Genomic DNA, 26,839 nt, shown 5'->3' on the forward strand with positions numbered 1-26,839 from the left:
CCAATAGCTCCTTTGCCAACCTAACTCCGCCTCATAATTCTGCATTTATAGCTATCACATTTCTATTCGTAAGTCAAACGTGCTTTTTGTACTCTAACTCCACTTTTATTTTCACTTTTCCTTTTCCTTCCACTTTCATTTTCATCTTTATTTCTACTTCCACACAAAAAATACCTTCCCATACGAAAGGCAGGCGTTAGATTACCACTTTCACATTATTGTATTGGAGGAACTAGAAATCCAAGGCCAATCTCCCACCCAAAAAAAAAAAACAAAACAAGACAAAAACAAAAACAAAAACAAAAACAAAAACAAAAACAAAAAGATCAGGAAACTAGAAAAATGGCGCAGGCGCTTGTGTTGGGTAATCATTATTCTGACTAATAAATGCATGAAAGAGGAACAGTTTTGTCCAGTATAAGATGACCGACAAACTTAGAGCTAAAAATAGATAAAGATGTTACTACGTAGCAAACTAAATGTGGTTGTGTCCATAAGCTTCACCTCATTGAATGAAAATAAAGTTTTAAGCATATTGTCTCTCATGCAATCTGTATTATTTTTGAGTCGCTTACTTTTTGCCTTGAGGCCCATGCTTGGATTCCTTGTGTTTGTTGGTACATACAAAGTTTTAAGCCACTCACCCAAAAAGAAAGAAAAGTTTCAAGGCCAAGACCATAGAGATCATGTGCACATAATCTTCTTAATTATTAAACTTTTACAATAAATTCCCTCAACTTTTATATTTATAGAGATAACTCTGTATAATTAATTTTATACATTAATTATATATACATAATTTAAAATTTACGAAAGTTATTCATGTATTAATCAAAGTTTGAGGGGCTTGAATGTATATAAAAATAACATTTAAGAGGGTATATAATTGATAGCTAGGCGTTATGTGCACATACTTCTCTAATCATATTTATAAGTCACTTTTAATATGTTTTATCAGAACTAAAAAAATTTTAAAACTTATTAACTTTGTTTTAAAATTTAATAAACTCTCAACTTTATCCTATTAAATATACATACTTTAATAATATATTTTCTCTCTCCAGCATTCAATGGAGGGTAAAAAAAATTTATGATAAAAATTTAATAACGTGACTTATAAATAAGATTAAAAAAATTTTTCTTTCTCTACCTTATAAATAGAATCAGAAGAAGTACTTGAAAGTTCAAGGATGTTTATTATTAAGTGTTACTCCCTCTGTTCAAAAATGTAAGATATTTTTAACCAAATCTCATCTCCCACTAAAGTAGTTATCTACTTTTCAACTAAACTTATTTTTTTATATTTACTCCTATTAAACACTCTACAATAAATATAAAGTCATTATTAATAGAGACACTTTTGAAAAAAAGGCAATCATTATACCTTAAAAGACTAAAAATACCTTATATTTTTTAATACCCAACTCATCAAAAAATGCCTTACATTTTTAAATGAAAGGAGTAAAGTTTAAAGAAATTATTTGTACATGGTTCAAAATTCATGAGAGTTTTTTAACCTTAATTTTTTAAAAAAATGGAAAAATTATTCTTTAATCCTAGTTAAAATTTTTCAATTAACAATTAACATTAGTCAAATATCACTGTATGATAACATTGCATCATTTTTTAAACCTTTAAGATAATGCTGCGCTAATCAAAGGTTAAAAATACTAATTAGATTGATAAAAAAACTTCTAAAATAAATTTGCCCTTCAACCCTTGTTTATACATTTGTAATGTAAAAATTTTAATAAATTTTATTGTTTTGCAAGTCATGAATTTCTAATTTTTAACACATACAATGCTCGGGCTCCAGAGTATCCATATATAACGTGTACTATAAACATTATGTACGGGAGTATAATTTATTCGTGGTCTAAAAGTTACATAAGGAAAAAACCTTATAATTTATTAGTAAAGGTTTCACGTTTCAATGTCACTCATCTCATCTTCTCCCTTGTTTTTTTTTTTTTTTGGGACCAATCACTCACCTCACCTTGAATTATAGCATTAAAATTCATGAGCGCACGTCTAATGAAATACTAATAATAAATCATCATGAATATAATAAATTGGTGAGAGGGATAAGCCAACCAAAAGAAAAGCTACTAATTTTCCAGGGTCTATTTAAAATTATTTTTATTTTATTATTTTAAAAAATTATATTTTTTAAAATATGTTCTCAGAACAAAAAATTAATAAAAATGAGTTTTTTATTCCCCTTATTCTACAGAATAATGATCCCATAGTACTAGGGCCTGTTGATTTTTTATTTTTAAAAACTGTTTTTAGTTTTTAAAAAATAAAAATAACTTTAAAGTATTTTTATTTAATTTTTTTATTTTTAAAATACACTACGTTTAATTATTAAAAATTATAGTTACTTTGATTTTTATTATTAATTATTATTATTAATTACCTATAACAATCATTATTAATTTATTTTTAATTCTAAAATTATTTTTAATTTCCATAATCAAATAAATTTTCATTTTATTTTTTTAAAAGATAATTTTAAAAATTATATTATAAAACAGTTTTGAAAACAAAAATAAAAATAAAAACAAAACAAGCTTTTAAAAGATATTTTTATTTTTTCATTCTCCAAAAAAAAATTATTTATTTATTTTTTAAAATATTTTTTAAAAATATGTTAATAAATAATTTTTTATTTTTAATTGTAGATAACAAAAAACTGTTCTTATAAAAGGCTGGCAAACAGGCTCCTAGCATTTCCGGGGTCTTTGTTCAGAAAGCTCAAAGCTGAGCGCAGCGGGCTTTTTTATTGGCTTCTTCATTTAATTGCTTTCTCTCATCTTTTTCGCTTGGCTTAGTAAGGAAGGATTTTTCTTTTTCCATCCAAGCAATAAATGCAGACCCTCACATTTCCAAATCGACGTTAAATCCATCAATCACAGACTTCTCTGAAATGGAAATGACAAGATTCAAACAAAATACAGTATCTCTTTGTCTTTGCTTTCAAATCGCCATAAATGGCCCAAAAAAAGAAAAAACGAGAGTGATGCTGGAAGAATACTCAATGAAGCAAAATATCACCATCGAAATTCGCTCAAAGGCCAACTGTGAAAATGCGAAATCTACTGGACACAACCTGTAGCATGAAGTGCATTCAGATTTAGGACTTACCTAAGGGAGTCTCCAAGCACCAATGTTCTTCCCAATCATAAACGCACAGTGAGCATCGAGAGTCGCTTGCAGAACCTGCTCAGAACTGAGATACATAACGTCCCAATCGCTCATACTGATCTCTGGCCTCACTCTTACTCCATCAATCCCAAGGCATTCCCGAACAATCTCCTCGACCGAAGCCCTATGGAGGCTCTCACCGTCATCCGTTTCCACATACTCCCTGATATCCAGAGGATCCTTCAGCATGTGCAGATGATGCTTCGAAATCGCCAGCTTCGTCCGATCCGAATGGTTCCAGAAGCCAACAAAGGTATAGTAAGGGTTCAAGAGGAATCGCCGGAGCAACTTCGGGGCGTAGGTTGAGTGACTCAGCTGGTACACGAGGCATCGGCGACCCACGCAGAGTTGCAAAGTATCCGCCGGTGCGTCTCTGTCACCGGGAGTCCACTGAACGCCGAGACCGACGATGAGTCTGCTGAGGTAGTGTCGGTTAAAGTAGGTGACGGCGTTGATCCAGCGTCGGACAACGGAGGCTGTGGCAGTGACAGTGACGGAAATTTCAGTTCCATCAAGGTTGACGTGGAAGCGGCGGTGACTGCACGGAGCGGGAAGCTCGCAGATTGTGATTGCCATTTTCGTCGTCCCGTGGGAGGGGGAGAGAGAGAGAGAGAGAGAGAGTACAGAGAATCAAAATGTGAAGAGAGTAATGGGACGGTTTTGCTTTACGCATTTCGTAGTGCCATTTTGTGATCGCGAGAGAAACGTCCGTACTGGGTTTTGCCGCTGAGATGTGCCCTCATATGGTGTGTACGCCTGCACTGTGGATGATAAAGTATCCAATAGCTCGCGTTCGTGCAGTATCGTTGATGACTTGCTAAGTAATTTTACGAGAAAACGACAATTAAATCCCAAACTGTTAAATCAATGACGATTAGATTTTCAATAAAAAAAATTTATAAAATAAATTATAAATATTTATATCAGTTTAAATAACAAATTTTATTATAATTTAAAAATTATATTTAATATTTAAATATTTATTTATAATTAAAATGGCTGAAGTTATAATTATTTGGATCAATAGTTTAGATTAATTTTTAAAAAAAATTATTAGAAACCTAAAGATAATTAATTCAGTATTCTTGAAGTTAACTGTCATTCTTCCCAATCTTATGGGTTGCCTCAATTAATGGAGTAAAAAAATTTGAGGAGTTCATTGGATTTCAATGTAATTAATTGTTTTACAAAAGTACTGAATTTTTCTTTTTGCATATTATATTGTTGTCTCACTCTTAAAAGAAGATTATTGTTGTTTACATAATAAGCTAGTATTTTTATGCGCAAAATAATATATAACAACTTAATGTTTTCCAAATATTATATTTTTTTGTTTTCAAGTTTCTCTTATATCTAACAATTATAAGACTAATTTTTTAAGAAATTTAAGTGTGAGAGTTATTATTTTTCAAATAATGCTCTTCATATACACTTCTAGAATTCGAACTCTATAATAATATTTAAGGGGTCAAGTTAATGTCATCTATGCCTCACTCACTTTGTAAAATATTATTTTTTTAATATTGAATTTTATCAAATTCAACTGTAAATATTTTAAAAATCAAAAAATATTTACAATTCAATAAATTATATAAAAAATTTAAAAATAAATGAATTTTGAAATAAGCTACTATTTATAATTTGTTAATAATACATTCTTATAAATTATATATTTTATATTGTTTTTCGCTATTAACTTTCATACATTTGATTAATTGAAGGGAAAATATAGTTTTTCTCAATTTTAAATTAGATTCTTGTGATTTAATTTATTTTATTGAGTCCTTTTATTTTGATCAATTAAATTTTTTAACCCTTGAAAATTAAAATTCTTGAATTTTTTTTAAATGACAAAATAAAAAACTTTTATATTTTTATTAAATGATTATACAACTTTTAAATTAATTACATAATTTTTATAACTCAAAATTTATATAGCTAGACTATTTTTTAAATATTTTTTATAAAAAATTAATAAAAATTCAAACAGTGCATTAAATAAAATTTTATTTTTTTAATTTTGGTTAAAAGTATTAAATTAAAATTTTTAAAAACTCTAAAATTATTTTTGTTTGTAAAATTTAATAATTTATTATTTATTTTAACTTTCATAGATCAAAGGTTTGATTAAAATAAAATAAATTATATGAACCTAATTTAAAATTGAAGAAAATTATAAGAATCTGCAACTTAATTCTTCCTTAATTTAATACAAAATCAATGTATGTCAAACGGATGAAATTATGTTGAGCATCCCTTAACTTGCGATTTTTGAGGAGCTGTCAAGATTGTAAGCATTAATACAGCATAATTTGCTTTGTCCCCAAAAAAAAAAAATACAGCATAATTTGCAATTGTAATTGCAATTGATCAACTTGCTTATGTGTATTTATTAGAAGGTTAATTATATAAATTTTTTCCTTATCGACATTTAAAAATGAATATTTTTTATGGCTTGTAAATTCTCTAAATTATTATAAAACTTATATTTTTTGCCATCACTATTGATCAAAATTTGAATTTTTGATATGTACTAAAGTGAATACATAGATACATATATAATGTATGTGAAAAGTAGACAATACAACTAAAGAAGTAAGTGCATATGATGAGAGCAAATAATCATCGTGCATAATTATATTTTTATAGATGTTTAAAAAAGCATACAGACACGTGATTATGTAATATTAAATTTTATTTTTTAAAAAATATTCTCTTCATTTAAAAATATAAGATATTTTTAAGAAGTCAAATATTTAAAAATATAAAGTATTTTTAATATTTTGAGGTGTAATCATTGTCTTTTTTTCAAAAGTGCCTCTATTGATAATGACTTTATATTTATTATAGGATATTTAATAGGGGTAAAAATAAAAAATAGTATTAATTTAAAAGTACTTAACTACTCTATTGGAGGTAAAATTTGTTTAAAAATGTCTTACATTTTTGAACGCAGAGAGTAATTTTTTACGAATAAACGTACTCTACAAATTCGGGTGCTGTTTTGTAATTTGGATGTGTTACTCCTCCTATTTCAAAATAATACTCCCTCCATTTAAAAATATAAGGTATTTTTTGAAGAGTTGGGTGTTCAAAAATGTAAGGCATTTTTAATTTTTTAAGATATAATCATTGTTTTTTTTTAAAAAATACCTCTATTAATAAATGTCTTTATATTTATTATAAGATATTTAATAAGGGTAAATATGAAAAGATAGGATTAGTTTAAAAGTAAGTAAATACTTTATTAGAGATGGGATTCAGTTAAAAATATCTTATATTTTTTAACAGAGAGAGTAATTATTTTGAAGTTTTTGTCTTATTTAATAACAGTCCCTTCGATAAAGTGCCGTTAAATTCAATAAATATGCATAATTTTTTTTTTGGTGTGGGGACAATTAGGTGTTACTAATTTTTTTTAGTAAAAGAAAAAATTAACTCCTAAACTATTAACTATTAAGTCAATAAGAGTTTAGGATTAGAATTAATTTTTTTATAATATTTTTCTTCAACTTTTAAAAATAATAAAATCTGACATTTATTATTAATAAAAATTTAACCTTGACATTTAGTTGATCAAAAATGATAAAATAAAAAAGACCACAAAAATCACAAAAATTATCAATAATTTTTGTTATCCTTTGCTGTAATTTTTTGGGTTCTTTATTATAATTTTTTTTATTTTTTATCAAACTAACAATTAAAATTAACTTTTGTTAATTTTATAAGCTAGATTACAACATTTTTAAAATTTGAAGAAAAAAATTATACTAAAAATAAGTCTAAAATCTCATATAATTATATACTTATAGTTTAAGAATAAGTGTGCTCTTTTACCATTTTTTTCCTACTCACATGTTTGTTAAGGAAAAATTGACCAAACAAAAAAGGGTGAATTGAACATCAGGAAAAAGAAGAAAAAAAAAACCACGTATTCAAAGAAGGTCTCATTTCCCCCCCCCTCCCAAAAAAAAAAAGTCTAACACAAATTGATCTCTATCTTTACCTCCAACTTGGAGATTGAATTACTCGTAAATGAGAATAAAAACACATAATTCTAAAATCTCAAAACATCATCTCAAATGTAAGAGAAAAGATAATTATACTCAAAATTGAATAAACCCACGACCATTCCACTCACTCATAAAAACATTATGGGTATTTCAAAATTAATTATTATACATTAATAATATTAATCACCATTTAACTATCATCACTATCCAAAACAGTATTTTGAAGTGTGATTAAAGCGTCATTGATCAGTGTTTTATTGTATAATGTTTTGATATCTCAGCCTATAAAATGTAGTGTTTGCCACAGATTCCAGAACATCACCCCTTAGCCTCCAAGCATTCTCTCCTCTTTCTCATTCTTGCTTCTCCTAAGTTGTGCTATTTAATTTTTACTATTGTGTGCCCTGCTTTTTGTTGGAAGGGTTTTTTGTTTTTGTTTTTAACAATGAGACAATTTTTATTAATAAAAGAGAAAGAGTAAACCGTGAAGGTAAAGGAAGAAAACTTTTATAAAGAAAATTTCCAAAAGAAAAAATTGAAAATAAAGTACATGAGAAGAGTGCATTTCAGGAAAATGCTTGGGCAAATTAGATTTTTCCCGTGATATTGAATGAACAATCTTGTGCTTCTGTTTTTTGTAGAGTCCCAAGAAGGTATGATTTGATGAACAACCATTATAAGAGCTAAAAGAGTTGGGTTGTGAATTTTATCGTTGGAATGATAAATCCACTTAAAACTTTGGAAAAGTAGTTCTTATAAGCAAGTTTCAGTCAAACATGAGTGGTGCAACCAAGATTGGTGGCCTAGATGGAATAGAAGATGGATTAGAAGTAGACTCTAAAGTTTGAAGATTGCTTTGTGAGAAGCTGGAGATGAAGTAACTGTGAATGAAAAGAATGGTTTTAATGGTAACTAATGGAGGTGGTCGATTAAAATGAGTTTTGAAATGGAAGATTTCATTTCTTTTTGTCGAGATTGTATGAGTAGTGACAATGATAAGGGTTAGAAACTGAGAATCATATGAAAGTGAGGCCAACAAATTCATAAGCCATTGGGAAAAATTAGAATATTGAATACCATTTATTTTAAAATGGAGAATTCTAGATCGAATATTTATAAGATGATAAAAGTTTAAAATATCTCTTGTAAGAATGCATTTATGAATAAAATAAATTTGGAAGGTAAGCGAAGCCTTCATAGATGTTTCCAAATAAAGGAATTTAAATTAGAAGGATAATTATTAAAAGCTTTAAAAGCCTGTTTTAACAGAGCATTCGTCATTTGAGTTTAATTTTCACAAAAGTTGACCTAGAGCTTAGGGAAGAAGGAAAAGGGGGTGTTGATGATAGAAAATGCAATATCTTTATCATAGAGATTGAAGATTTTTTTGACAATTCCTAAAGAAAGAATTATGCAAAAAATAAGACTACTATCTTGGTCAACGGCATTGACAAGGTTATACTTGTATGCTCGCATAAATCACCGCAAAGGTGGTTAAGAGGATTAGAACGGCGACTTCCATTTGTTTATTCAAGATGATCAAGTATAATATCTTTAGTCTTGAGAATACCTAGAAGGGCTTTATTTAATTTTAAGGAGTTGTCACATTTAATTGTGCATGGTAAAATATTTTTTAAGGATAATATTCTTGAATATAATTTAAGCCAAATTTTTTACAAATTTTTCAACATCCCTAACTTTCAACTCAATACTAAGTGAATCATTACAATTTAGCCTTGTGAACCCTAACAAGCGTATACGTTAAAAAGCTATGTGAAACTTGGTCACTTAGAATCACATTTATGGTAATTAAACAATTATATGAAGTCATTTTATATACTATTACTCCCTACATTCTAAAAAAACTACTATTATTTAAGGCTATCGCACATAAAAAATATTTTAGGTTAAATAATTTTTTAAGGAATAAACAAGTGAAATTTTTCATACTTCAAAATATGAAAAAAAAGACTTATGTAATAAACTAATAATAATAAAAAGGATTAGATTCATTGTAAAAACTATTCATGTACAACTAGAGTACGGCCATGTATATTTCAAGGCTATTAAAGTAGAGAGTCGATTCTCATATCTTCCCCTTTCATACTCTTCTCCTCGTTTTCTTTTAATAACAGTTAAGACCAACATTTTGGATAGTTTGAATTTGATATTTTATAAAATATATCTTTTTATTTGGTTTTTACTATAATTTTGAACTATTCAAATTACATTTTAATAATTTGATTTTGATTATTTATCTTTTTTATAATTTAACATTTAAATAATAACTTTATATATATATAATATAAATAGTTTTAATTTTAATTTAATAGAGGATGGAAAGCGAAGACAATGCCATGTAAGCATGATTTTAACTCCGCAGGTACATATCAAATGATGAAGTAACCAAGTTTATTGAACTAACGTTTTCAAGTGTGGGCGCCTGCTCCCAAGACGCATTTTTGTGTTTTGTTGAGCTTTTGAGGGACATTCATAAACCCTGGCATGCGAATTGCGGGGAGGGAGGGAGAGAGAGAGAGAGAGAGAGTCGAGAAACCCACAAGAGCTGAAAGGAAGACGACCCCGTGTCAACTCTCTTTGCTTCAAAATGCAGAGGCCAAAGAGTTCATCTCACAGTGTTGCACTCTTAACAACGTGATAGTTTCAATTCAAAATGGATGTTAACAATGAATGACTTGAAAAATCTGAAACTCGAGGACGCACCTATGCCAATGGATTCCAATGACCCTTCTGGTGTTCAGGTACTCGGTCGAAACTTACGTTTGCCTTCATAGGTATTCTTTAAGTTGCAGAAAACGAGTGAAATTATGGCAGGTGGTTTAATTTAACATTATAGTCAGTATGTCCTGAATTGTTATGTTTTGTTTCTCTATCCTGTTAAAAGACTTCAAGATGAACTTCTTGTATGTTTAGGGAGAGGGAAAACAACGTTTCCATCGTTTGGTTTGCCACGCACAATTGTCGAACATTAGGGGCTATGTGATGAATCTTGACCCTTCTGTCATGACACTCCCGTTTGGTGCCAACATTGACATAAGAGACACTGTTAAGTACAAGGTAGTCATGAAGCAGTTCAACCTCGGTCCAAATGGTGGAATTTTGACGTCGCTCCACTTATTTGCTGCCAAGTTTGATGAGGTCAAGTTTGTGGGTAACTAAATGAGCTTCTTCGCCAAATTGATATATCTCATTGTCTTCTTCTGTAGTAACTGCCTTTCAAGTTTTACCTTAATTTGCGAGGACATATTATGCAATGGGTTCTTTTTATCCCTAGAACTTCACCATTCAAGTTTTTTTTTTTTTTTTGGTGCGTGTGATTTTGGGGAGGGGCTTATAATCTTAAATCTGTGCATGATTCCGTCTAGCATTTTTTGCCCTTTGTTTTTAAGTCATACTGATTTGTGTAACTGGTGATTTCTACTGCTAGTTTCTATCATTGAAAAGTGAGCAGATGAACTTGATTATGTTCTGAAATATTCACTTGATCCGCATCTGGTGCTATCATCACAGAAGCTTTTGCCTCCACATTTCTCACTGTAGTAACTTACGCAGTTGATACACCCCAATCTGAAAGTCCCACTACTTTTACGAGCAAATGCTTTATGCTTGTAGTATCCTCTACAAGACAAGCTTACCTGTCATCTTGGCATTCAACAAGATTGATGTGGCACAACATCAGTTTGCCTTGGAGGTATTGCCCATCTTTAATGAATCCTTGAACGTTAGCCCTTAGTGCAGGTCATGTACCCTTGAGATTAGGTTCTTCAAGCCTGGCGATGAGTGAATATCACTTGTGATCTTGTAATTCACTAATTCTATTCATTGCCTGCATGGTTCTCTACTGAAAGTTGATGGTTCAAAGCCAAGACTGTTAAATCAATGATGCTTAACAATTGAATACTGAGTACAAATAAGCCAAGAAATTATGAAATCCTCAATGAAACCATATTATCTTTTATATCATTATTTCACTACCATTTCTTCTGTCTTCATACATTAGCCTTATGTTGTTGCAGTAAAAGTTGCTTATGTAGCTCTGAGTTTCTCTCTCCACTTTGAGGGGGGAAAAGGAGTTTCTGTCTTTACTATTGGTAGGATTTGAATTTTGGCAGCTGGGCTTCACCCAGTATATGAATGGCCAAAATAAATGCTAAAATTAGATTTAGGCAAAGTGGAAAAGAAATACTGTTGGAGAAGGTTTAGTACAGAAATGTACTATTTATTTTATGTCTAGGTTCTCTATGACAATCAGAGCTGCTACACATTTCGTAAGTTCAAAATCTATTGATGGCTTGTGTTGAATTCATGTGTGGTGGATGGAGGATTTTGTGGTATTCCAAGTTGCAATGAGTTCAGACCACTCTTACACATCAACTTTAACTCAGAGCCTTTCTTTCGTGCTATATGAGTTCTACAAGAATTTAAGGCCTGTTGGAGTTTCTGCAGTGTCTGGTGCGGGAATTGATGCCTTCTTTAAGGCCATCGAAGCCAGTGCAGAGCAATACATGGAAAGCTACAAGTGTTGTCTGAGCTTGACAAATCATTCATTAGTTTCATTCACTATAGTACCATTGAGTTTCTATATAGTCATGGTCATTAAGAAAGCTTGATGGATGAGGAACATGAGGTAGAAGAGGAAGATGATCAGGAAATTGATGATGATATGGGGAGATATACTGAAGACGATCATGTTATAGATGAAGTTGCTTGGTTCTCTTTCTGATTTGTGACTTCTATTACTTGAAAGATTGCATGAATACCAGATCTTGCATAGGATTTTGTCTGCTAACTAGAAAACCAGATCATGGTATTTGTTGTCAGCTTAATATTGCCAGGTTCTCTTCATGGATTCTTTTCAGCTTAATATTTCAGTTTTGATCAAACTTGGTGGTGCTCTTCATTAATGTTATGAAGAATGATCATCTTAAATGACCAGTTTCCCTTACTTTGCCAGAAACGAGGGATATATCTGTGTGTGTGTGTGTTTCTCTTCTGATAGGGATTTGGCCTGTAGACTGTTATCAGACTGGACCAAAGCAGAAATGAAAACTCTGTAAAGCAACACTTGCTGTACAGTTTGACTCAAATTTTCTTACTCACCAAACAAATTAGCCGCAACATGCAGGTACATGCACTGTGACGCACACACCTGAATTTGCTATCAAATGGCAGTTTTTGATACAAAAGTCAGATACGCGCCATTTCCATATATGATGTCCGATTGAGATGGTTCAAGTGTCCACATGAAGCTTGTTTTGAAATCTAATTAATGACACTAGTTTCATCTCAATTCGATATTTCTATCAAAAATTAGATACTAAAGTGCACTTTGACCATTTTTTGGAAAAAAATTTTTATCACTTAAGTGTTTCAATTTGAAACCAATTGTCATTAGCTACTTTTTAGGCCTTGACCAAATCCAAATAGACAATATACACCTAATTGACTAGACATATACATAAAATAACATACATATACAAATTTGGCCTATAAATTGCCTATTTCACCCTTTGGGCTAAATTCACATTTTCATTTCTTTATTCCCATATATGGCCAAATCACTACATAAAATCTCTACTCATCTCATATTCACACATAATTACACCTATCCACTAGCCCATCCAGTCATTTCATCATTTACACATATACTAGGGTTAGGGAGTTCAAAATCACAAAACATACCACAATCATATCTTTATGCACATGTTCAAATCCTATGGCAACTTATACATATACAAGACTAATAACAACCAAATTCATTACACCAAAACCTTACAAAGGCTTAGTGAGAGATCTCAACTCAGCTAATGTCTTTTCCTTTTGAACACTAGCACCAGAACCTAAAAAATGTAAATAACTATGGGTGAGATAAAAATCTCAGTAACCAAATATAGTTCATTAAATATCTATTCCACAGATAACCATGCCAAAATGAAAAAATAAAGTAATATATATATATATATATATATATATATCATAATGAGAAATGATTCCTCTTTTCAAAACAATTCTACACAAATACACACTAGCATGATCGTCTAGCCACCGAACCTCCAATGCTCCCTGACATGAAACCATAGGCTCTCCTGGATCAACCACTTATTGACTCGAGCACACTTTCGGTAGTAGAAACACCTGGCCAAAATGTAATAACTTTAATAATATTAGATATAAATTTATGAATAATTTAATTTTGAAATGCAATGTTCTTTATGATAATTTATACAACTAAAATTGATTCTAAATAAATTATTCAAACATCTTCAATTCTATTAAAATTAATTTTAAAAAAATGTTATTCATAATCAATTATGATTAAAATCTGTCATTTAATCAATTATTTTCATAATCTATTATACTTAATTAAAATCTAAATGGGCACTAATTCATCCTTAAAGTTGCATCCAATTATCAACTCGGGAGGGAAAATAGTAATACTGTCTACAGTCCTAAATAGTAAATATAAAACCTGGTAATTCATGATGATTTAGGAAACCTGTTAGGTTGATTATTCGTCACTATTATTTTAAAAAATATGTTACTTTTCTTGAAATGCCTCTTTCAATGAAAATATTAAATGTTAGAGGTAAAGATAGTGAGAAAAACCGCGCAATCAATGAAGATAATCTGAACAAAAATTTAAATTAAGATCCTGTATTTAAAATCCAAAAAAACTTTTCAACTATTTTTTACATTTAGGACCAGAGGAAGTATTATTCCTATTGTCATACAGAACTTGGATCAAGTATTTTAAGATGTTGTTGGACTAAAGTGAATAAAAGAAAAAGAAAATAATTATTCAATAATTAAGTTAAACTTTTGAGCAATGAGTAGGGAAACTTAGTTTTAAGAAAAAAGAATTTACATAATAAAAGGGGTAGTGTCTTATAACATACTTCTTTTATTTAAAAATATAAGGCATTTTTTGATAAGTTAGATGTTAAAAAATGTAAGTCATTTTTAATTTTTTAAGATGTAATTATTGTCTTTTTTTAAAAATTATCCCTATTAATAATGATTTTATATTTATTGTAAAATGTTTAATAGGAATAAATATGAAAAGATAGAGTTAGTTTAAAAGTATGTAACTATTTTATTAGGGGGTGAGATTTGGTTAAAAATATCTTATATTTTTGAACGAAATGTGTAATAAATTTATATTCAAATTTCAGTTAAAAAAGACATTCATATTTAATAATTGATCATGTTTCTAATATAATTATTTTTAATAGAAGGATATTTATGCACAACCAAAAATGAATTTGCATAACTGTAGGAACAAGACTATTCTATAAAGAGACAATAATGAATTAAAAGAGAGAAGGTATTTATTTAAATCTAAATACAGGCCTAGACCTTATTTTGTATCTTAAACAATATTATAAACACAAAAGGATGAAAAAAAAAGGAAAAATAAGTTTTTATATATAGTTATAATGTATAGATTTAAATAAAAATTTCTATTTTATTTCTTTTAGCAAGCACTAGTTTAATTGAAAGATGCTATGATCATTTAAATACAATATTTTAAGTTAAAAATCGTGTAAAAGTAGAAAATGCTTTTACTTTTTTTTTTTTTGGAGCAAAAAGAGGCCATTTTATTAATCACTAAAAAAAGAGTATTACAACACTAATTCACCTGTAAAATAAAAAAAGAAAGCAAGTAAAACCTAAGCATACAACCTATCCAACCCAAGACCTAAAGAATTAACCAATACTAGCATGCACCAAGCCATAGCAAGCTGAATCACAATTATCATGCCTTAAACCTTTAAGATCCTTCGACAAAGATAGCAACAAAGAAGGTGGTGGCTTTGAAAGCCATCCTTTTGGTACCACACCCCTCATAACCAAAGCTGCAAAATTATCTGCAGCATTATTACCTTTACATTTCACCAAGGATAGATCACAGTCATTACAGGATCTCCAAAGCAAAAGGCATTTCTTCATAATGTCAACACATCCCCACTCACACCTTTTAATCTCCTGACTCACCATTCCATTGACTAAATCTTGGCAATCAGTTTCAAAAATCAAGCTCGTCCCATCAAACCTGTCCCTTACTTCCAAAGCTTTCCACAACCCCATACATTCAACCATAAATGGTGACTCAGTAGTGACCAAGCAACTTAAACCACCAATAAAATTTCCATACACATCCCTCACGATCACCCTAACAGAAGCATAATTATTACTATAACAAAAAGCAACATCAAAGTTAATTTTCAACTTACTAACAGTGGGCGCCATCCAAACATCATAAATTAGTAGCTACTGCCTAGGTTTCAACGTTGGCTTCACCAAATTTGCATCCTTAAAATCATGAACCAGACAAATTGCCTTTGTTAAATGGCCCACAGCATCAACATCCCTTCCCTCCATCACAAAGCTACATCCATCCTTTCAAATTTCCCAACAAATACATGCAAAAAGAGTAACATCCTTTTTAGTATATTTCTTCTTTGCTATCATCCATTCCTCCAACCACCTTTCCAATCTTACCATCACAACTTTATCTACCTTTAAATCCAAAGGAGATCCATACTAACACAACCTAACCCAAGGACAAAAAAAGAGAACATGTTCCATAGATTCAACTTGCACTTTATAGATCTCATACTTTGGGTCAAAGGCACGTTTGCGCTTGAACAATGCCTCTTTTGTTGCCAAGGCATTATTTATTGCCTTCCATATAAACTGATTCACCTTAGGAGGACACTTTATTTTCCAAACTTCATTCCAAAGCTTCTTCGAAGCTTTATAGGATCTGCTAGGTACAGCTTGCTTCTGCTTTTTCTCATGCTTCCCAGCAGCCTTATACCCCAATTTGACAGGGAATACACCATCATTGCACTTCATCCACACCAACCTATCATCCCCTTCTACCATTGGCAACCTCACTTTCAAAATCAACTCCTTGTCTGTGTCAGTGAGTAAACCGAGAAACTTTCCAAAGTCCCACCTCTCCTCACTAATGATGTCACACACTTTCAGTTTCCTCATTTCTTCATTTATGGTATGCTTCTGCAAAGAAACTTTGACCCCTTTAGGTAACCATCTCCCCTCAAACAAACTCACCTTATCCCCCTTATTAATCCTCTAGCAAAGGTCTCTTAGCAAAAGATCCCTTCCTTCTAAAATACTTGACCAACCCCAAGAGCACTTGCTACCTCTCTAAGCAATAAAAAAGTCTCCGTTAGGAAAATATAACCCCTTCAAAATCTTACACCAAGTATCATCAAGACTTTGAAACATTTTGCAAGCTATCTTAGCCAACAATGCCCTATTAAATCTTTCGAAATCACGAAACCCATTCTACCATCTCCTTTTGCCTTACTTATATGACTCCAAGACTTACAGTGAATTCTACTCTCCTTTTGCTTCTGTCCCCACCAAAACCTAAAAATCATGTTATCAAAACAAACACATATCTTCTTGAGAAATTTAAAACACGACATGGAAAAGATAGGAATAGCATTTGCAACTGCCTTTACCATGACCTCTCTTCTAGCAAAGGATAACAGCCTTTGTTTCCAACTTTGGCAATTTCACAGCCATTTTATTTCTAACAAATGACAAAGCATCAGTTTTAGACTTCTCCCAAATCATAAGGATGCCTAAATACTTCCCTGAATTTTCACTTGCTTTAGTACGAAAGGCATCAAATACTTCCTCCTTCACCTCCCTGAAAATGCTTTTATTATTAAGATATTTTAAAGAAAGAATACATTCAAATAAAACATATCTATTCAGACCATAATTAAATATCTAAATAAATACCATCAATGCATACATGTAAATTATTAAAATTTATGTCACCAAAAAAATATAAAATTTATTTATATAAAGTTGTAAAAGTAGAATAGTTGGCTTTGTTTTATTATGCCTTTCAGTGATAAATCACCTAACATTTAATATTGTCGATTTAATTTTCTTGAAAATTTAGACTTGAGATGAGCAGCAGAAGTATAATTGGAAGCAACCTGGCCAAACATAAATTTCTCCCATTTTGAATTAAAATCATAGCTATGCAATGCATGGCACAACTTGCTTCATGTTCAAATGTCATGAGTGAAAGGAAAAGAGAAAATGATTGAAAACAAATAAAGCTTCAAAAATGCCTTCTTCAGCGAGCAAGGTTACATGGGGAGTGATCGGAACTGTATGCAGATAATCAGCCGCTAGCGCTAGCGCTTGCTCGATCTTTGAGATTGGAAAGGAAAACCAAATTTTCTGTGAAAGCTGTAATTTATGATGTCTTAATCTCCTTATGCTCGTCCATACCAGTGTCTCTTTTCGTACAGTTATTGGGAAAACCATGGAGATTGGATGTATCATCATCATGATAGAATTATTTTGACAAAGAAACTCATTGTTTAATCTTAGTTGAAATGTGGAGTCTTAACTGGTAAGAGCTCTCGCATGGCTACATTGATCACTAGAATTGATTATCTGCATGTACAATTTGAGTGGACTCATTTTTACCATCTAAGCTGTGAGATTACTCAATTGTATTCGGTAGATTTTTAAAATCGCCTTTTCACGTTAAAGAGGAAGTTAAGTGCGCATTTGATTCTGATGCTCAAAATGACTGATGTCACTCGCGAAACAGGTAATTCATGTTTCGCGGCAAAAGCTGGTCGATAGCGAGTGTGCAGAAACCTGGTCAACTTGTAAAATCCGACTGAAGAAATCACAGCTAAAAATGAAGAATCACGAAGAACTTCCGATCCCGGTTTACAATACACTGGAGCCTGTCTACGGCGAAGGGTCTCAGCTCGAAGAAGCTCGGCTTCGTTTTGACAATTTAAAGTCCAAGTTTCTTACTATTTTCGGCCACCCTCCTCAAGTCTTTGCTCGTTCACCAGGTCCTTCTCCTTTTTCATTTAGCGGTCTGTTTGAACTGCAAGGAACTTTGGAAAGTTGAACATATGGACGGGTTTCTGCGATCGTTTTGGGTGTATTTGCATTGTTAGTAATTTTGGTTATGGAAGACGGAGATTCAGACGTTTTTTTTGCGTTGCAGGAAGAGTGAACTTGATCGGGGAGCACATTGACTATGAGGGATATTCGGTGTTGCCCATGGCAATTCGGCAAGATACAATTGTCGCTATTCGGAAAAATGAGGACGAAAAGATTATTAGGGTTGCTAATGTGAATGATGAGAAATACACTCCTTGCACTTATCCTGCTGATCCTGGCCAGGTGGATCTTTGAACTCCCCCTTTCTTTCTTTCTTTCTTTCTTTCTTTCTTCCTTCTCATAAATTTTGGTTTACATTGATTTTACAGGCTAAATTAACCTCTGATAACTTAAATCGTCTGTGTTCTGCCATAATGCCGTTATGATTCGTTTTGGCATTAAGAATGTTCTGGTTATCAAAATTTGAGGCACAATCAATTTCATATGCAGGAACTCGACTTGAGGAATCACAAATGGGGCCATTATTTTATTTGTGGGTGAGTCCTAGGAATCTGTAGTTCTGCAATTTTTTCTTGTTTGGTTATTCGAAATTATTGGCCTTTATCTAATAGCTTCACGTTTTGGATGAATTGGACCTTCAAGTGGCATCATATCACATAGCACACAGCAGTTTTGTCGCTCCAAAATGAAGTTTCACCGAAGTTTTGGTGGGGATGTGCATTTTGTGCGAAAAGATACGTTAAGGATTAATAACAATTATTGATGAACCTTCAGTTAATAACTTTAAATTTCAATATGCTATTTCAACTTTAGATAGAATATTATGTGCTTTGTTTTCCTGAATGAACCCTGACAAATACTATGATCTGATTAGCAATGATGGGGGAAGCTTATGCATAGGCACTGATTTTTTTTTTTTTTATTCTAAGTGATTTTTAACAAAGGGAACACTGGTTCATTGTTTTTTAAAATTTAAATTTAGGATACCTTGTCCTTTGTTTCTGCGCTGTTTCTCTCTTCTCATCAGTAATTTTTCTTTTTCTATCAGAAAATAAATTAGTTAAAAATATTGTTTCTGTAGGTACAAAGGTTATTATGACTATGCGAAACTCAAAGGAGTGGATGTTGGTCAACCCATTGGGATTGATGTCCTTGTTGATGGCATAGTTCCAACTGGTTTGTTCCGTTCATGCTGCTGAGGACAGCCAAATGGCTTCTAAGTGACCTTAAGTTTATTTTTTGCTGATGCTTTATTACAGTTTGATAATAGGGTTAAATTTAATGAGCAAGATTTCTTCTTCTCAGGTTCTGGACTATCGAGCTCTTCAGCCTTTGTTTGTTCCTCCTTGATTGCTATTCTGGCTGCATTCGGTGTAAACTTTCCAAAGGTAGCTCATGCATTACTATTTTGAAAGAGAGTCCAACTCAAGTTTGTAATTTGAGGAAGTTTAGTTTTCAAAATCACCTGCAAATCAGTTGAATGAAAATAATATTTCGACTCTCTTTAAAACATTAATGACTGAATGATTTGGTTACAGTGAAAAATTTTATGATAATGATTCTGATCACTGATATATATTGGCATGACTGCAAATCAATGTGCTGCTCCTTAGATGATATAGTCCCCAGTTTTTGCAAGCCTGCCTTTCTTCATGATTCATTTCTGTTTTATGATCTATTAAGAATAAATATGGTTTCTTGATACTAGAATGAACAAGGTTCTTACAACTTTATTCAGTATAATTTTATATTTTTAAGGAAAAACATAATGATCGGTCTCTATAATTTTATTAAATCTTGCTTTTAGCCCTGTCATTTTTTCTAGTGCTTTCAGTCCTTAGAGAGATTGAAAATGCTGAAATTATAGGGACCTGAGTAACAAACATCACCCAATCTTGCTGAAAATATAAGGACTGAAAATACTGGAAAAAAACTACAAGGAAAAAGAAACCCGATAAAACTATAGGGATTGGTAATTTTGTTTTCCATATTTTAAATTACCATTTACTTCCACAAATCTGCACAGGGGTTTCATTAAAAGCATCCTTTTGCAGTGAAAAGCATTTTATTTGTTGTTCAATTTACCTATTTACCTTTCTTGATTCTATCATTTGTATCTTGTTGACAGAAAGAAATTGCGCAACTTGCATGTGAATGTGAGCGACATGTTGGAACACAATCTGGGGGGATGGATCAGGTAGTACACATCTTACCTGTCCAAGCATGGTCTTGTTAATCAGTTCTTTTTTGTTAGTTTCTTTTGAACTGATGATCCAATTATAGCACCTCAGCTGAACTTATAGGCATGTTTTCTCTGACTTTGTAATCTATCATTCAGGATAAAACCTATATCAGGGAGACGCTAGTGTAGGTTTGGCTTTCTGTTTTCTTTTCAATAAAATGAGCTTTTGGAAGCGCAAAAACTCTACAGGTACATGATGATGTATTCAACTTTCGACTCTAGCCTTTTGACTAGGGGTGGCCAGCAAGTGGATTGAAATTGATTCATTGACCCCGATAGCATCCATTAAAAAGCTATTCTTAAAAACATTCAACCAATCCATTTTTCATGTGAGGGGCAATAACAAAATCTGGCCATTAGCCATTTTATTTGATAGGCATTATTCTCTCTATACGCAATCAGTGTTATTTTTTATCCATATATTAAAAAATGAATTCTTTTAAGCAAAATAAAAGGGGTCCATCAAATGCCTTTGCATAAATTACTGATAGAAAGGTCATTTTAGATTGCATTGGAGTATTGGACCATCTGCGTTGCGGATCATGGCCAAGAATGCTGCCTAGTGGAATTCAAGTAGGAATTGAGAAGTAATACGGAGTTTTTTTAAAACAAAAAAAATCTTGATTTTACAGCTGAATCCTCGTTTTTTTATTTTTTGAGCAAATACAGCTGAATCCTCGTTAGTCAGTGAGTTTGAGGCCTCAATTTGAAAATAATGGTCTAAACTTCAAATAATGGGGGAATTCTATTACAGCATTTCTGCTTTCAACCAACTTTTATAGACTTTTTCAGTATTGAAAATTTTTACATTATACATATGATATTATCTATTTGAATATCTTAGGTAAGACTCCTTGGGCTATTGTTCTTGCTCTTTTAATGCTCTGGTTGACAGGCAATCTCTGTCATGGCCAAAATTGGATTTGCAGAGCTGATTGATTTCAACCCTCTTCGGACAACAGATGTGCAACTTCCTGCGGGTGGGACTTTTGTCATAGTCCATTCTTTGGCGGGGTCTCAAAAGGCTGTCACTGCTGCTACTAATTATAATAATAGGGTTGTTGAATGCCGTTTAGCTTCTGTAAGTGCTTTTTAGATAAAGAATGCATTTCCTTTATTCTGTTTCCTTAATGTTTTTTTACAGCCCCTAAGCCTAATATAAACTGTTGTGAAACCAGGGATGGAGGATGGATCCTCCTATTGCATTTACTTATTGTCCCTCCTTCCATCCCTGGTTAAAACTATAGAAGGAAAGTCTGTTAATTTTTCACCCTAATTTAATTATCGATCCACCTACAGACAGTAAACAAAATAAGTTATAACACTAGTGACATAATCATGGTGATATTCATTCAATTATTCAGAACATTTTTAATGAAAAAAACACATTAACTGATTACATTGGATGCTCTTTCTCTTCAAGTTTGGCATTTGGTGAACACATAATTGGCAACATTCTTATTAAAACAGTTGTTTTTCCCCTGGTAAAATGATGTACTCTTTCAAAACCTACAAGAGTAGCTTTTGAAGGAAATACACAAGTAGAGAGGTAGAGTCTTCTAACACGGTCCAATTAGGTATTAGTTTGATGAAGGTTCAAAAGCTTTCAGTTAGCCATTTCTTTTGTTAAAAAGCTAAAAGAAGACCTGTTCATATCAGATGTGAAAAATCAGTTGCTATATGTGTGCTTCTGTGCCCATGTGGAAAGCTAGTTTAGGTTGGCCTACAACTTGCTGGCCTTCTTGTTTCTTCTAATCTTGAAATATACTATTGGGATTTTTTTTTCTCTAGATAGTGCTTGGTGTAAAGCTAGGAATGAAACCAGAAGAGGCAATATCAAGAGCAAAAACATTGTCTGATGTTGAAGGGTTATGCTTATCATTTGCTAGCAGTCACAAATCTTCTGATCCTGTTTTTGCTGTCAAGGTAATTTTGTCCTGTCTTATATGGCATCCTTGTTTTTCTTTTAAAATAGTAATCCTTGAAATTAGCCTCGAGTGCAGAAACATGAAAACGTTGTGTAGCAATCAATATGGATTTATGTGTACATTCAACCCTATTTCTGCTTTAAAAAAAAAAAAAAAAAATCTTCCCATTTGATGCAGGAATTTTTGAAGGAAGAACCATATACAACTGAAGAAATTGAGAACATTACTGTGGAAAAGCTTACCTCATTTTTTGGCAGTAGTCCTGCTTGTTTGAACGTGGTTGAAGTTGCTGAACACTACAAATTACATCAGGTATCTTCAATTCACATTAGTAAAATGACTTTCATTTATTTGTACTCCCCATTTTAAGATCTGAATTTCCTTTCTCTTTTTTTCAACAGTATATTTTATATGATTAGAATTTGACATGAGTTCTGAGGTTTTCAATCCAAAAGTGAAATATGGATGCCATCTGGAAGGAACTTGCGAATTACGCATAACTTACTCCTATTAAGAAATATCAATTAATTTCTTGTGCCTTTTGTTTCACCTGGTTACAATTATAATTTCTCATTGGCTGTAAGGGTTACCAGTCCCTTTTACAAGTCATTATTTAATTTTTAAATATGTATTTCCAGAGAGCTACCCATGTGTATTCAGAAGCCAAGAGGGTACATGCTTTCCAAGAAATTGTATCATCAAATTCAAGGTCGGTAAAGTAAGCCTATGGGGCGATCACTGCTATACTTTTTCATGGATGCTCTTTAATTGTTAATGAATTTTTACGTGATGGATACAAGACTTAAAATTATTACTAATTCTGCAAAAGAATTTGTTAGATAATTGATAATCTTACTATGAAATGGTAAAATCCCATCCTTTCATTTGGCTTAACTTCAACTATTCATTTTTTCAGCCAGGAGGAGATGCTGATGAAGCTGGGTGATCTCATGAATGAAAGTCACCATAGTTGCAGTGTTCTTTATGAATGCAGGTGCTGACACACAATACTGGCTTTCAGAATCTGCTCACACACACACCCACACACACACACACACACAAATGTACTCTCTTGCTTGTGTTGGATTTTTATATGTCATCTTTGGTTAAGCTTCACTGTGTTAAACGAGTTTTTCTCAGTTGACTGTCAAATTCCAGGATGAAGAATGCTGCCGATCAAATGTTTCTTTTTATAAGTTTTTTATTCTGATTAAATGGGATAATATAACTTTTAGTCACTCAATTTTTAATCAGTCGATGAACTTTCACTTAGTATAACTTAGTCCTTGTAATTTATTAGGCTAAGGAATTATAAAAATTAAGTTGTACCAAGTCAAAAAACTACGAGGGTTGAGTTGTTCTAAGTCAAGAAACTATATGAATAGGTTTTGAATAAAGCCGTCTGAAGTTCTGAACCTAGAAGAGTATCTTCGTTTGAGCTAGTCAGTAATAACCATTACCTTTCAATTATCAGACCAGAAGATTTGGTTAGAGTCGTCTCGGCTTTGTGTGTTTCTTCTGCTTCTGCCACCAACAGCCTAGTAAGATTTGTTCCTTTGTAATTAGTAAACAAGACATTCACAATTTCTTTCCCTTGTTCATGCAATCAGCTGTCCAGAGTTAGAAGAGCTTGTAAACATTTGCCGCCAAAATGGTGCTCTTGGAGCTAGGCTTACCGGAGCTGGATGGGGAGGTTGTGCTGTTGCGTTGGTGAAAGAGAGCGTTGTCCCACAGTTTATTCTCAATTTGAAGGTTTGTTTTCAGATAGTATTTAATGGTACTCTAATTTATAATTTGAATAAATAATGAAGTTGTTAATGGTGGATTCTATATCTGTTTCAGAAAAATTTCTATCAGTCTAGGATTGATAGAGGTATCATCACGGAAAATGAACTTGACCTCTGTGTATTTGCCTCCAAGCCATCAAGTGGAGCTGCCATTTTTAAGTTTTAGCTTTGTACTATTTCTTCAATACAAAAAAGGTCAAAATAAATAAATAAATAAAAAGGCATAACATGGATCCTCCTAAGCTGATCAGATTGAGCATCAACCTAAAATAAGGATCTGTTTGGTTTTTGTTGCCTTTTTTGTTTTTAAAAACTGTTTTATAATATAGATTTTAGAATTATTTTTCAAAACAAAACAAAATAAAAATATGTTTGGTTATGGCAATTTAAAAACAATTTTTGAGTTCAAAAAAAAAGTGTGACTTACTTTGCTTTGGGGGCATTACACATGGCTTCCACTTCGCACTTTTTTTTTTTTTGACCTCTCTGTTCAAAACTCTTCCTTGACTTTGTCACCAATATTTCCCTCCCTCATCTTCAATCTTCATCTCTCATCATGGATGAACATTTAAGAATTTCATATCCATAACCATAATCAGCATTTCATATTCACATTTCACACCAGTATGAAGTGGAACTAGTCGGGCAAATTGCTCGAATATTCAAAGAGAGCTTCAAGCCAAGCATTTAGAAAATGCCTTTGTAGGATTTGCCATTAGTTCAGTATTAGTGATTCAGCTATGAGAATCTTTGATGAGTGCCTTTAAAGGTACTATTATTTCTATGGTTCTGATCAGAGGGTGGGGCCCTGTGTCAATGAATTCGGCTCATCGCAAAATCAAGAATTTCATCTTCAATCTTCATCTCTTATCATTGATGGACATCCAAGAATTTCATATCCATAACCATAACCAGCGTTGCTAACAAAAGAAAACTCATGCACATTTCATGACAAATAAATAAATCAAACTCAAAAATAAGAACCTCTTTCAAAATTGCCTTGCTCAAGTTTCTTGCAATAATCTAGAAATTGATTGCCTGGAAGATAATGGCATTGCATGAGGAAGGTTACTTTATGATGGCGTCCCATGATGACAAGCATTTTGATCTCTAGCACGGAGAAGATTGTCGAATACCCAATCCATCCCTCTTTTATCAGTTCAATTACTTCTTTGACTTTACAAAAAATGTCAACAATTTCAGTGGACAAGCAAAGAGACTCAAAACTCTACAACAATGATGGAGCCATGTTGGGGTGAGGGGGTGCAAATGCACCCCCTCATTTTAAAAAAAATTATAAGCAGGGCATGTAAAATTTATAACTTTGTACCTCTTGCTTTTGATATTTTATTCCCTTTAAACTAAATAAAAAATATTTAAGTTTAAAAACTCATTAAAGATATAATATTTTAATAATTTAAATAAAATATGAAGAGCATATTTATAATAAAAGATTATATCAACTTGTTCAATATAATTTTTTAAAATAAAAAATGATGATAAATTTATTTATATTATTATAATTCTAATCCTAACATAATTATTATTTTTTAAAAATATTAATTTTTTATTAAATTACTCTGCATCCCTAACTTAAGATCCTAGCTCTGCCATTACTCTACAGCTTTAGATGAATTAAGATGTCCAATGAGCCACAATCAATGGAGATCTCATTATGCCCCAAGTGAATTGATGGCTAGTGAGTGAGGATCAGATCATCAAACATGATGCGAAGATTGAGGAATATAACAAAACTAGCAAGAGTTGCTTCAGTGGAGTTTGCCCTAATTGCGTCATTTGCTGCTGTATCAGTAGAAATTCGACAAGGAATGGCGAAATCCATTTCTGAGCTACAAGAACAAGCTAAGAAATTTAATTGGTTTCTTACACAGCTCCACTTGTGTACAACTTCAGTGAGCTCCCCAGGCATAATCAAAGTGTACACAGTTGGGTCACAGATGGGTTTAAAAACAAAAGAGTGAGGTAGAAACGAGATGGTTGCCACTTAAGCAAGATAAGGTCAACTGTCACAGTCAAAGGTTTAAATTTATTAACTCAAGGCAATATTGTATCGTTTATAAAATAAAAGGAGCAATATTACTTTTTTAAATACTTTAAAATATCAATTGCTTTCCAAGAAATACTTCAAAGGCAGATTTGCCTTTAACCCTTTTAAAAACAAAAAACTGGCTTTTAAAAATAGAAACAAACAAGTCCATTATTACCTATGCTCTAATGTTAGACCAGGACACTGTAACGTGACAATTCTCGCCGAGGATCTTCGTGGGCCAATCACTTAATATCAGCCCACGTGCCTTTGCTTCTTATTCCATAGATGTTGCCAAAAATTGCACGTGATTATGTAAATCTTGTTATTTTAAATTCATTGTCCCATTTGGGATCACAAGATCTGCGCAAGTGATTTCAAACATACAATATCTTAGTTTAATATTACACACACACACACACAACCCGGATCTGGATCGTCTCCTCATCCTCTTTCTCCTTTTTTTCTCCTCATCTCATCTCTACCCTTAAATAATAAAATCAATTGTTCAGATTTAATTATTTTTTACCAATAGATTTAATCATTTTATTAAATAATTATCTTATAAGAGATAAATAAATTTAAACTTTTAAAAGTTAACCTGTACAATTCACAGCTATATATCATTTATTAACATTATTTATTTATTTATTTTATTGCAATTATAAATT

General features: G+C 31.8%; 2 protein-coding genes across 3 annotated transcripts; one reads left to right on the forward strand and one right to left on the reverse strand.

The window, feature by feature from the left end:
- Window positions 1-3,005: 3,005 nt before the first annotated feature.
- LOC129319481 (uncharacterized) lies at window positions 3,006-3,852 on the reverse strand. Its single transcript, XM_054964565.1, has one exon. The coding sequence runs from the start codon at window positions 3,781-3,783 to the stop codon at window positions 3,148-3,150; it is 636 nt and encodes a 211-aa protein (XP_054820540.1). The 5' UTR covers window positions 3,784-3,852; the 3' UTR covers window positions 3,006-3,147.
- A 13,479-nt stretch (window positions 3,853-17,331) lies between these two features.
- Window positions 17,332-24,371, forward strand: LOC129320477 (galactokinase-like). Of its 2 annotated transcripts, XM_054965951.1 has the most exons (14): window positions 17,332-17,649; window positions 17,854-18,109; window positions 18,268-18,446; window positions 18,654-18,700; window positions 19,246-19,340; window positions 19,470-19,552; window positions 20,293-20,361; window positions 21,302-21,487; window positions 22,198-22,332; window positions 22,512-22,646; window positions 22,973-23,043; window positions 23,251-23,328; window positions 23,945-24,086; window positions 24,177-24,371. In XM_054965951.1, the coding sequence occupies exons 2-14, from the start codon at window positions 17,947-17,949 to the stop codon at window positions 24,285-24,287; spliced, it is 1,494 nt and encodes a 497-aa protein (XP_054821926.1). In that variant the 5' UTR covers window positions 17,332-17,649; window positions 17,854-17,946; the 3' UTR covers window positions 24,288-24,371. The 2 variants fall into 2 exon arrangements, with proteins under 2 accessions (XP_054821926.1, XP_054821925.1); XM_054965950.1 differs by lacking the exon at window positions 17,332-17,649 and having other exon boundaries at window positions 17,727-18,109.
- The last annotated feature ends 2,468 nt before the right edge of the window (window positions 24,372-26,839 follow it).

The sequence above is a fragment of the Prosopis cineraria genome, unplaced genomic scaffold (genome assembly GCF_029017545.1).
Source record: "Prosopis cineraria cultivar Desert tree isolate PC_DT_omini unplaced genomic scaffold, ASM2901754v1 PC9, whole genome shotgun sequence".
NCBI lineage: Eukaryota > Viridiplantae > Streptophyta > Magnoliopsida > Fabales > Fabaceae > Prosopis > Prosopis cineraria.

What these genes read in the sequence shown, in the direction of transcription:
- LOC129319481 (XM_054964565.1), bottom strand. Translation starts at nt 3,783, where the DNA reads ATGGCAATCACAATCTGCGAGCTTCCCGCTCCGTGCAGTCACCGCCGC.
- LOC129320477 (XM_054965950.1), top strand. Translation starts at nt 17,836, where the DNA reads ATGTCACTCGCGAAACAGGTAATTCATGTTTCGCGGCAAAAGCTGGTC. An exon ending in ATCCTGCTGATCCTGGCCAG is followed by an intron (nt 18,447 to 18,653) that starts GTGGATCTTTGA and finishes TTTCATATGCAG; the next exon opens with GAACTCGACTTGAGGAATCA. An exon ending in ATTGTATCATCAAATTCAAG is followed by an intron (nt 23,044 to 23,250) that starts GTCGGTAAAGTA and finishes TCATTTTTTCAG; the next exon opens with CCAGGAGGAGATGCTGATGA.